At 28.9% G+C, this 12453-nt stretch overlaps 1 protein-coding gene across 13 annotated transcripts in view; it reads right to left on the bottom strand.

Annotated features, from left to right (window-relative positions):
* Window positions 1–12453, bottom strand: part of LOC111690760 (collagen alpha chain CG42342) — a 213118-nt gene that overhangs the window by 29966 nt on the left and 170699 nt on the right. For all 13 annotated transcript variants that reach the window (XM_046948672.1, XM_046948671.1, XM_046948666.1 and 10 more), the window contains exon 8: window positions 9656–9753. In XM_046948672.1, coding sequence (XP_046804628.1) covers window positions 9656–9753 — 98 coding nt within the window. The remainder of the gene's footprint in view (window positions 1–9655; window positions 9754–12453) is intronic.

The following is a 12453-nucleotide window of genomic DNA, read 5'->3' as shown; positions in this document are numbered from 1 at the left end:
TTATTTCTATTATTTGATTTTGACAATTTATTATTGCTGCTGTTACAAGTAGTTTTCATTGCTGATAATATTGTTGTAAATTATTGTTATTATATGTTGCTGCTGTTGCTCATGTTGTAGTTGTTGTCAAGCTGACACTTTTATTTGTCATTTAGTGTCATCTTAAAAACATGAAACAAGTATAAAATGAACAAAAAATATATAAATAAATAATACTAATATTACTAACTTAGTGCAGTTATTACATACATATGTATGTGTGTATGTACCTCTTTACATACATATATCTTTCATTTATATTTTATATTATATTATATTTTTATAACACATTTCTTTTATTATACTTGTTCTTAAAGTACAACTTACATACATATGTACATTCATATCGTTGTGTTTTGTCTTCAAGTGTTGAAAATCTTTTAAAGAAAAATAAATCCTATGATCTCTATTTTTTTCTTCGCTGCCTTAAAAGAAGAGTATAAAAGTACGTGCTTTTAGGGGGAAAGAGATTATAGCAATGTCGTCGTTTTTATATATATATATATTCTTTTCCTCTATCTTCAAAGCCACTTAACATTTTTATTGGCACTTGTGTTATAAACAATTTTCAGCTTGAAAATCTCAGTTTTCATATTAAGCTGCCGCATTACAAACAGCCAACAGTAGCAGCAAATAGACTTCTTTTTCATCGATTCAATACATATTACTAGTCATAGTCGCAGTCACAATCACAGTGTAATGGCGTCGGCATCATCATCAATTGCCATCATTTACAGGATGAATAAAAAAACAAGAATATCCTTAGCTGTTGTTGTAAAGTAGTTGTTTGCTTGTAGAAAGCTATTGTTTTGTCTTGTCAATGTATTAATGCTCTTACACTCACAGACACATTGGCCCAACAGTCGTAGTGAACGTTTTGTATTTGAGTATTTGTTTAAAACAGCTGTTGTTTTCATAGATGTGTGATGATGGAAGAAGGATTTTTCTTCAATGACTCTTGGGTGGTTATTTCCCTTTCAATGTTCTTATGTATGTGAAAATATTTATATGTAAATCGTACAGGAAGAACCAAACCTTGTTTCGTATTACACAAAATTATGACATTTTATACACTTGATCGTTTGTGTATACATTTTGTAATTATTGGATTTGAGTGTATACCTCTTAAAATATCTAAGGATCAGAATAATAATTACTTTAGGAGGTCGAAATTGTTGGTTTTAAAGGATTAGTTCTTTAGGTATTTTTTAAGTGATTTAAATTTAATTCATAGGACTATTTAGTTTGTGGTATAAGTAATTTTTATTTTCTAAAACATCATTTTATATATTTTTTGGGTTTTTGGCTTTATTTCACCTTCAATGTTCTTTTGCATAAATCTTTACATAAGAAATATGTAAAGATTTATGTTTTTGAATAACATTATTATGACATTACTTTCTTTTTTATATTACAAGCAGATATGGATAATTTAAAATTAAAAATAGTTTTCTATTGTAAGCCATAAATTTAGCTATTTTTTAATAAAGTAAAAAATGAAATTAAAACAATTTAATACATCGCAAAAAACTAGTAATATTTTTTCTGTATAGACTACGCTATGTACTGCTATATTAAGTCATCTATGGTCAAGGCTACGAACTAATATATTGTTTAGTACATAGACAATAGATTCTGATAACGTATCCTGCATTAATTTAAATAATTAGTAGTTGAGGTTTAGCAGTTTAGTTTTCCATTCCTGATTTAAAAAAAATAAATTTTTCAAAACAAGTATTTTTTCTATAATTTAAAAACATGTTGTTTTAAGTTACGTTTTCATAATTCAACATTACCTCCCATTTTTTAGTCTCTGCTTACAAAATTACATTTAAGTAAGTATGTACGATTTTTTTTTCATATTTGATAATACTAAAAATGTCATGTTTGACATACATACATACATACATACATACATACATACATACATACATACATACATACATACATACATACATACATTAAAGAAAGCTTTGATGTATGTATGTATGAAAATGAAAAATGCATAACGAAATGACGAAAAGTACTTGTGCTTCCTCAACAACATGCTAAAGATGAAGATGCTGATGATGACGCAAAGTACTCCAGTGATGTAATGCATTGTCGGCTGCTGAGTATTAAGACGAGGCAATAACTGATTCAACATTTTGTTGTAGTATTAAAAGAAATTTCTTGTACTTTTCTTGTTCAACACTCTGTATGTTTTTTTACTACTTACTATAACTACTTGGAACTTGGCGCTTATTATTGTATGTCAAGTTACACTTGTAATACTTCAAATACAGCTACACAACTTGTTCATCTGCAGCCATTCTAATGGCGTAATGTTTTTTCTTTTTTTCATATATTTTTATGTATTTGCTGCTTGTATTTGGTTTAAGCCTTCATCACGTTTTTCCTAATACACTTTTTATTCATTCATACTTTCATAATCGTCAACAAACACCATAGCCAACAAGGATATATTTTTTTTCTTTCTTTATATACTCATACCACAAGTATGTTTATGGTATTTAAGTAGTACTACTCTTATTTCTTATCCTTTTTTTACTACCATTCCCTGCCTCCTATTTCGTTTCTTAAACATGTTTTATATTTTTGGCGTGTTTCCTCAATAACTTTTCACACATGTCAGTATTTTTCATATCGAAAAATGTATTTTTCATTTTCCCTTTCTATTTTTCTACTGTAACTACTAAAATGTACCAACTCCACGAAAAGCTAGAGTTTTCCCATTACTTGCATGCTAGAAGGTTAGACTGAAAAGTTCTTTAAAGCAATAGAAAATTCATATAAAAGACAACTTATTATAAGGTAAGTTAGGTAGTATTAGATATTATTACTCTTCTAAAAGACTGTGATGTTTTAAGATAATCTAAGAAGCTAAGGCATTATGACATTTATTACATTATGCGTCTAGAAATACCAACACGATCATTTAAACATATTTTAAAACACATTTGTATTGTTTAAACAATTTTGTCTTCTCTATTATGAATATAATTTTAAAATCTTTTAAAAAACTTTTCATTTCAACCTCTAAAATTATAAACCCAATAATATGCACTTGCTATAAGGATTTTCGCTGAAAAATGTTTGCACAACAAACAATAAAAAAGTTGAAATAAAATTTCTTCAAATCATTTTTTAAACTTGTTATATAGAATTTATTTCTTTTTTGATAAAATTTTTATATTACCAAAACCAAGTTAACCCAATATTGTTATACGCTGCACAGCATAGAAAACAAGCAGGGCGGTGAAAAAAGCAATCAACGCGTAACATAATTTTTTTGTATACAATAAGGCTCAGATTTTTGTGTTTTCTTTGTTTAACCATCTACTTCCCCCTTCCGTTCTCTTGCTGATTCGTATGTTTTGTTTTCTTTTCGTTCACCGTAGTAAGTAATGTGTTCGGTATTGACTAGATTTAAAAGAATTATGATTCCAATACAAAAACGTAATGTCAAGTTATGGTTATTGTTAGTTGAAACCGTATATCAGTAAAGCTGTAGCAGTGTTAAGGAAATATTTGGAGTCAGTAATAGCAATAATAAAATGCTACAAATATTTAACGAGTTAAGGATTATAATATGCTTAACACTGTCGAGATTTTGAATGGGCCTCATCTGTTATTCTAGCATAATGTCTGAGTTAATTTTTAGTGCAGGAAACAGATTTCATTAAGAAAAAATTTTAATATGAGCCAAACATGGTTCATATCAACATATAGACTAGACTATTGTCTAGTCTATAGTTTAGTCTATAGTCTAGACTATTGTCTAGTCTATAGTCTAGTCTGTAGTCTAGTCTATAGTTTAGTCTATAGTCTAGTCTGTAGTCTAGTCTATAGTTTAGTCTGTAGTCTAGTCTATAGTCTAGTCTATAGTCTAGTCTATAGTCTAGTCTATAGTCTAGTCTATAGTCTAGTCTATAGTCTAGTCTATAGTCTAGTCTATAGTCTAGTCTATAGTCTAGTCTATAGTCTAGTCTATAGTCTAGTCTATAGTCTACAGTCTAGTCTATAGTCTAGTCTATAGTCCAGTCTATATACTAGTCTATAGTCTAGTCTATAGTCTAGTCTATAGTCTAGTCTATATTCAAGTCTAGTCTAGTTGCCTATCGTCTAGTCCATAGTCTAATCTATAGTCTTGTCTATAGCCTGCTCTATAGTCTCTTCTATAGTCTTGTTTATAGTCTAGTCTATAGTCTAGTCTAGTCTTTATTCTGGTATATAGTCTAGTTGTCTAGTCTTTAGTATTGGCTATATTCTGGCCTATATTAAGTTCTAAAGTCTAGAAGTTTTAGCTTAGTTAAAATTTTTTGTCACTGACATTGCTACAAGCATCTGTAGCAGAGTTATCTATAGCTGCTTATAAACTGAAATACTTTACAAGCTATAAACTCTGTTAAAGTTATCTTTGAGAACTATTAAATAACAGCAGCTGTTTTGTCTTATTCATTTACTTTACAGTTATATAAACAATTTTCCTATGTTTTTGTCTAGAAGAGTTGTAGACTTCTTATTGTCACTTTCCTTTTAAATATTAAATAAAAAAATATATGTGTAAAAACAAAATCAAGCTAAGACACTCTTTAGGTTTAAAAAAAATCTTTGAAATGAAATAAAAACAACAATTTAAATCTCATAAATAATTCAGATCAATATATACTATATTATGCATTACAAGTGCCATAAAATTTTACATAAGCAATGTATGAAATTCTTAAATGCTTAAAAAGGGATTGATGGAAAAATGTCTTAAGACAAATACTTCAGAAATTTAAAAAAGAAAGAAATGAAGAGCAAGATTTAAATTTTTGACAGACGAGACTACTTATTTAAGAAAGCTCTTCATTATACATGCAAGAGCAGTGAACTCTATAGAATATGTAAAAGGATATTTTCAATATTGGATTTATTAACAACACCGATCTTTGTCAAAAACTAGTTACACTTCTTGTACAAAGTAATGCATACGGTGGAATATGGTAGTACTTGCAATAAAAGTAACCAAATAAAAAGTTTAATTTTTTTTCTACCGAATAACCAATGATTAGTTATTTTCCTGGCTATTGACACAAATGATGTTGTTTGAAAGAACAAGTTCCAAACTTTGCAGGTATTTTAATACCTAAACATTTCCCAAGTATGTCGGGATAGCACCTGAACTGCATATTTACAATACCCTTACGTTTTCTTAAAAATAAACAAAAAAAAAAAAAAATACGAAATGATATTCCACATTTGTGTAAATTATTCATAAAATGTAAGTGTGTCATTCTTGATTTTTCTCTGCATAATTTTTGAAAAACAATCAAATGAAAAGAAACAGATTATACTTAATTTCAGAAAATTTTATTCAAGATTTTGTTTTCTTTTTTTATCTTTTTAACATTATTTGTTTAGTATTTTTAAATGTATATTTGCCACAATTGTTGAAAAGAGGAGGCGTTACTTTCAAAAGCATAATAAAGAGGAATGTAAAACAGAAAAGTTACTTTAACTTGCAACACAACCAACAACAAACGTGATGTCTTTAGGCCAGTAGCTGTTAATATTTTATTTATTTTTTTCCAGCCTTGTTATGTTTTTATAGCCTGAATATACGTATGTGTATTTTCAAATGTTAAATTGTAAAGATCAAAAGTTCAGTGAACTTTTATGTTAAATTTAAAGTAATTTTAAAGTGTAACCAAATTCATATGGAATTTTTTAGCATTGTTGGAAATAATATTTACAGATATTTCTAGATAATCATGACAATTAAGTAAAAATTTCGTATTCATATTATAAACGAAATTTTCGTAAATATTAAGAAAAAAGTAATTCCTATTGTTTTCTCTTTAATATACGTATTTTACATAAACAGTTTTTCGTTGAACATAAAACCTACACTTAACATTGTTTATATCGTTAATCAGTGTCTAATATAATATATAAATGATAAAACGGAACCAGTAATGATTACATTATACTTACATCCTAAATTACATGATGTAGTATAACAACACCTACAATGGTTTCATCATCAAAACATACATTATATCCAACCTCCCAAAATGGCAACAACAACAAAAATAATACCATTATTATTATTAACAACATGTTCGCGCATCAGCAACATAAGTACTCAATCGTTTGTATGTAAGTGTTTCAACAAACGTATATTGAACATAAGAGTAATACAACACATCATCTTTAGGTGAAATTCGCACACATAAAACGTCGATTTGAACGATGTGAAATCATTCATTCACTCATTCACTTACAACCATACACACTTGATTTTAACTTATACATAAAGATAAATACATACATATGTGTATGTATATTGTCATTCATGCATGTAACTTAAAACTTGTGTATGTTTGATTGTAATAAATAGTAAGTTTCTATCGATTTGCGAAAAAGAAAACATCAGTAGATATAAAATTCTTTAGACAAACGACTTCAATTTAATGTCACACTCTCTAAACGTATGACAGCAACAATAACAACTATGTACAACTTACAAAGTACATTAAAAGAAAGATGTCTTTTCTTAGAAATAAATAGATGAAGTAGAAGAAATTGGTAAAATAAATGATAAAAACATAAGAAATAAATCGTTGTTCTCTACATTAAAGGTGGTAAACCTTTAACCATAATGTGAACAAGCAAACTTACATACATATATACACACATTTATGTATATATTTACACACTATTACAAAAGCCAAATTTGATCAATACAATCAACTTTAGCAGACATCTAAATGAAAGGGTATACATGAGGAGAAAATGTAGGAGGGCGAAAGAGAGACGGGAATATAAGTTATTTTATCTAAATAGGAAATTGTAATGGGAAATTACAACATGTTTTGTTGTTGTTTATATTGACAATGTCATTGTTATATTTTTGTTATTATGACTGCCATTCTCTTTCTTTGCTGCTGTTGTTCTTGTTGTTTGCATTGTTAACTTGGTTATTGTTGCTTGATGTTGTGTTTAAAATGAAATGATGTTGTAGTTACTGCCACCTGATGCTTAAAATGCCATAGTATACAAAAACCTCATATATTGTTGTCCTTGTAGCAATAATCAAATTAATAAGTTTATATTCATGTAGTATATCCGATTGAAAAGAACTGGGGAATGTTGTTATATACTGTGTGTCTATGGAAAATCTATACTGATGGATCGAAGATTTGCATCTCCCCCCCAGAGGGCATTTTTCCTTGATGAACGACCCTCATCTTGGAGAAATACAATACCGGGGTAAAGAGATGTACCAGTACCTCTGCCGGGATTATAAACTAGTGATGTAATTGACATGGAGTCAAACCAGAGAACCACATAATACGTGTGGCCAGTTGCTCGCATGACTTGTCCTAACTGGTTATAGGATTGAGTTTCCTTTGGATCTACGTAGTGACTTTGGTTGAAACCTAAATTCACGGGAAGAGTGAATTGCGGTTAAAAATATGATGCACGATAAAATCTATATTTTCGGATAAGTTCGGTTCTGTTGCAGATACCGCACAGAGTAGAGACTGTGGAACTAAGCGTTGGAAATGAGTTGGTGTTAAATGTGTATAATACAGGATGAATGTAGAGGTATACTGGTCTTGTAAGTCTGTACACATAGTGTATAATAAGAGGTGTGCTTGATTAAATGATTTTTGATGAAAGGTATTTTATACAAGAAATAACATTGAAATTTTCTGTTTATACCAGGTTTACCTTTATCTGTGATTAAAAACAAAGTCTTCGGCTTATTTGATGAATTTGTATTTCCAATATTCTTGTATGTTCATATATTTTAAGCTTTAGGTAATGATATCTCAAAGAAGAAAGATGATGTTTATTTATAAGTTGACAGAATGGACTTTCAGATGTCATACATTTTTGGATTAAATACGGGTCAATCCTTTAGAAAAGTATAACTTGGTTTCAGGACTTTTTTAAGGGCATGTGCTATTTGATAGTATAATAAGATTCCAAATATTTGTGTTTGTTTATTTTTAAGTTGACAGAATGGACTTTCAGATGTCATACATTTTTGTATTCAATACGGGTCAATCCTTTAGAAAAGTATAACTTGATTTCAGGACTTCGACTTTTTAAGTGCATGTGCTATTTTATAGTATAGTAAGATTCCGAATGTGTTTGTTAAAAACACTCCATTAAAGATATATAAACCTAAGAAACTTAAAGCCCACATAATAATATTTACCATATAATTAAAATTATATGCTCATACATACATACGTAAAGGGGTTTGTTGTGTCTTGTGTGAATTGTATGTTTGTTGTAAGTCTATCTATTTCTCACACACAATAAAATTGTAAATGTTTGTTTGTAAATCTTTGTGTCTGTCTAAAAGTTTACAAATATTCTGGTGTGTCACAATGAAAACCCCAAATAAATGGCGCTAGTTAATAAAAACCTTATGGAGTGAATGTTCGTTTGGATACCTTAAACTATATAAATAAACTTCCTCTCTTCCTTTATAAGTATTACACACCAACCTACAAAACAAACGCACCCACTTAGAGAGAAAAACAAACAAACTGACGGAAATATTTTGTTAAATTTTAACACTTTAAGTGGAGTACGAGTAAATATGTACCTTTTAGAGTGTGAACGAGTTAAGTTGTCTGTCTGTAAAGTTTTGTATAGAAGATTAAGTTTGAAATGAGTTTATATGTGTGAATGTTTTATCAGTGATAAAGATAATTTTATTACTTTATTACTAAAACAGATGATAGAGGGAAACACAGTGTGATATTATTTCTTGTTAAAAGTTAATTGGAATATTTAAATAATTAAAATGTATTCTTAGACAAGGACTTTTTTAAACTTACTTAAGGCATTAAAGAATAATTTTCAAAAAGATTACAATAAAAATAAGAATCTGTACAAATATGTAAAGGCTTTTGAAGCTTTTTATTTCAGCGACTTTTTAAGTAACAACTTTTTATTATTCCGTTAGCTAACAATTAACTCTTTTAATTAACTGGTTAATTACTTACTGTACAAGTTCTACAGTGTGAAACAGCTTGTAGTACGGTTGCTATTAATGTCACTCCTTGTCGAACTTTTTTGAGTTAAAGACAAACAATAATATAACAGCTTATCAAATTTCCTAAAGTTTTATTAAAAATATATGTATGTATATAAAAAATTATATACAGCAGATAATCTTTTTTAAGTTCTCATAACAAAACAAGCACATTTCGTTAACTAAATATACAGTTATTACTAATAGACAAACCGTATAAAAGTCAAATAGACAGACAGTGTAAATATGAAAAAACAATCATATTTAAACATGCATTTAGGTTAAATAGTAGAGGGAGTGGAGTAAAATAGTTTGTAATATTTTTAATATCAAATTTCCAGTTAAAGATAAAATACAATTGTCATAAAATTGTTTTTTTATATGCAGCAAGACAAATAGTGTAAGTATTTACACATTTACAAATTTCTTGCAATTGAGACTTTATACTTTTTTACAAATATTTACAGTTTTTTTGTTTGTAGATTAGAGAGTTTTTCTTAACAGGTATTTACAAGAGTATTTGTTTGTGTTTTTTTAATTGATGAAAATGAATTATAAGTTAACACTTACCCTTTTGCCTCTCTTGCCTCGTGGTCCCTTTTCTCCAGGAGGTCCTGGCGGTCCAGCTGGTCCGGTATCACCCTTTTCCCCAGGTGTTCCTGGTGAACCTGAAAATTATTAAGTTTTTATAAAATTTTTTCCTTGTGAGCAAGAAAATTTATATTTTATTGTCATCAGTTTTATCAAATATTTTATTATTGTCTGGGGCATCATTAAAAACTTGAGTGAATAATAGGATTTTTACTTTGTGTTGCAAATATTTATTATTACTGTTATAGCTGTCTACACTGTAAGAAAAGGTCATAAGCATACAAAATATAAATGCGAATGGAAAAGTGTCCTTAAACAAACTTTACTGATTTTTTTAATTTACTTATGATAAGGAGTGAGATCGAAAAATTCTTAACATACATATATGTTTATAAAAAAGAAACCACTAAACTTACAGCTTTATTTTTTTTTATTTGATTCAAATTATTATTACAATTTACAAAAAAAAATATTTTTATAGTTTTAATCACAAGTGATGAAATTTTGAACCCTTTTCGGAAACCCTTCCATTAACGTTTTTATAGTGCTTTCTGTCACTTTGCTCGAACATGTAGTCCATCTCCGTTTAAAATCTACCACACTTTTGGACACCTTTTTTGTACTCTTCAATTCTCTTTTAACAAGAGCTCAATATCTCTCCATTGGCCTTAGCTCCGGGCAGTTTGGAGCATTTGCCTCTCTTGGTACAAATACCACATTATTGTTCTTGTACCACTCAAGGGCTTGTTTACCATAGTGACATGATGCCAAGTCTGGCCAAAAATAAGTGGACACATTATGAAGTCTTATGAATGGAAGCAGCCTTTTTTGTAAACATTCCTTGATGTAAATTTCGGTATTTATAGAGCCCGTTGTAACAAATGATTGGCTTCTTTTGCCGCAACTGCATATTGCTTGCCATACCAAGAACTTTCTGGGAAATTTTGTCTGCTTTTGGGTCCTAAACTTTTCTTCAACATTCCCTCGAGTATCAGCAACATAAAACTTTTGACCTGGAAGTTGCGAAAAATCTGCCGGAACATACGTTTCGTCATCCATTATGCAGCAAGAATATTTTTTTATAAAACTTGACTTCAATTTCCGTGCTCTGTTTTTGGCCTCTAAATTTTTAGCAGCGTTCCTGTCAGGAACTTTTTGAGCCTTGTATGTTTTTTAAAACCTGCATTAGCTTTAACTTTTCGTACCAAATAGTCCGAGCACTGAGCTAACCGAGCTGCTTTCCTACCGGATGTGTTGGGAGCTCTTTTGAAAATGCGTTCTATTTTTTGGCTTTAGAAACATCATGTGGACCATTCCTTATACCTGAACCAGGTTTTCTATCAACTGACAAGTTCTCCCGGTACTGTTTAATAACATTGGAAACAGTTTGACGGCAGACCTTTGTATGCTTGGCCAACTTTTTGCAAGACCAAGTTGGGTTTAGTTAAAAATATTTAATAATTTCAGTACGCACTTTTTTCTGGTCACTCATTTTAATCAGATTAACAAAAAAATTAATATAATTGACATTACACATAATAACTGACATGTTTTTCAAAGGTAACTTGATCAAAAAAAAAAATCAAATAATACTTTGGTTGAAAAATGTAATGAAAAACGTGTGTTAAGAATTTTTCGATCTCACTCCTTATCATCTAGTACACAAAAAGTACCTCATGTTGAAATAAAATTTACAGAACAAACTTACTGAAATATTCTTTGTATCCTTACACTCCCATTGAATTAGGGCTATTAAAGTAATGATTTATAAACTATATATAACATTTAAATACGATTTATATTTATATATTTTATTTTTTTATGCCCAATATCTTTCTGTAGAATTTATATTGTTTTTACCACAAATATTTGTACATCTCAAACAGTGGCCACTTCTTTAATTATATCAATATAAATTAAACTTTAAAAAGTGAAAAAAGTTATAAAAAAAGGAAGTGCTAAAAATGTTTCCTTTTTATTGCTTCCGACGGGCTTCAAATGTGCCACATTTATGACCAACATTTTTGTCGAAATCTTTCAAAATGACTCTATTTTGATTAAAACTGGTATTGTGTTTATGGCCAATCCAAAATATGCTTTTTTACCAAAACCAAAGCATTCACTCTTCCAGAAAAACAATATTAATTTCAAACTATCTATATCGATTAATTCATTACTTAGAGTTTTTACTGTGTTGCCTCTTGCTCTATTCATCGTTGCTGTTTTTTATCTTTTACCCCACAATTATTTTCCAATATTTTATATATTATTTTTTATTATTTAAAATGCATCTGTATACGCCTTACGAACATATTTATTTAAGTTTTTATTTTCTAAATTTGCCATTTAACTAAGAGTAACAAATAACTATCCAACAAAAACTTTCATATAAAAAAATATAATTTTAAATCTTGTTCTTAATACACTTTCTTTCTTTTGTGTACAAGATCAAACAATCCAAATTTCAATGCTGAAAATTAAGTACTTACGTATATAGTTATTGGTAAGTCATTACTTCAGTATTTCAAAGTAAGGCAGATGATATTTAGTAGTATTTGGAACGTATGTTGTAGAGTAAATACAAGTCAATATCATGTTTTGCTGAGTATCTCAGTAAAGTTATTAACACAACAACTTACTTTTCAATTACCACTATATACCGACTCCATTACTTTAAGGTACTCCTATAATGACTTATATATAATTATATACCCAAGAATTTATTTTTATTTCGACAGCAGACTAACGAACAAGAGAGCCAGTTTAGTATTTCATGT

The sequence above is a fragment of the Lucilia cuprina genome, chromosome 4 (assembly GCF_022045245.1).
Source record: "Lucilia cuprina isolate Lc7/37 chromosome 4, ASM2204524v1, whole genome shotgun sequence".
NCBI classification, from domain to species: Eukaryota; Metazoa; Arthropoda; class Insecta; order Diptera; family Calliphoridae; genus Lucilia; species Lucilia cuprina.
Note: the sequence above shows the minus strand (reverse complement) of the source record. Positions and strands in the feature narration are given on the sequence as shown.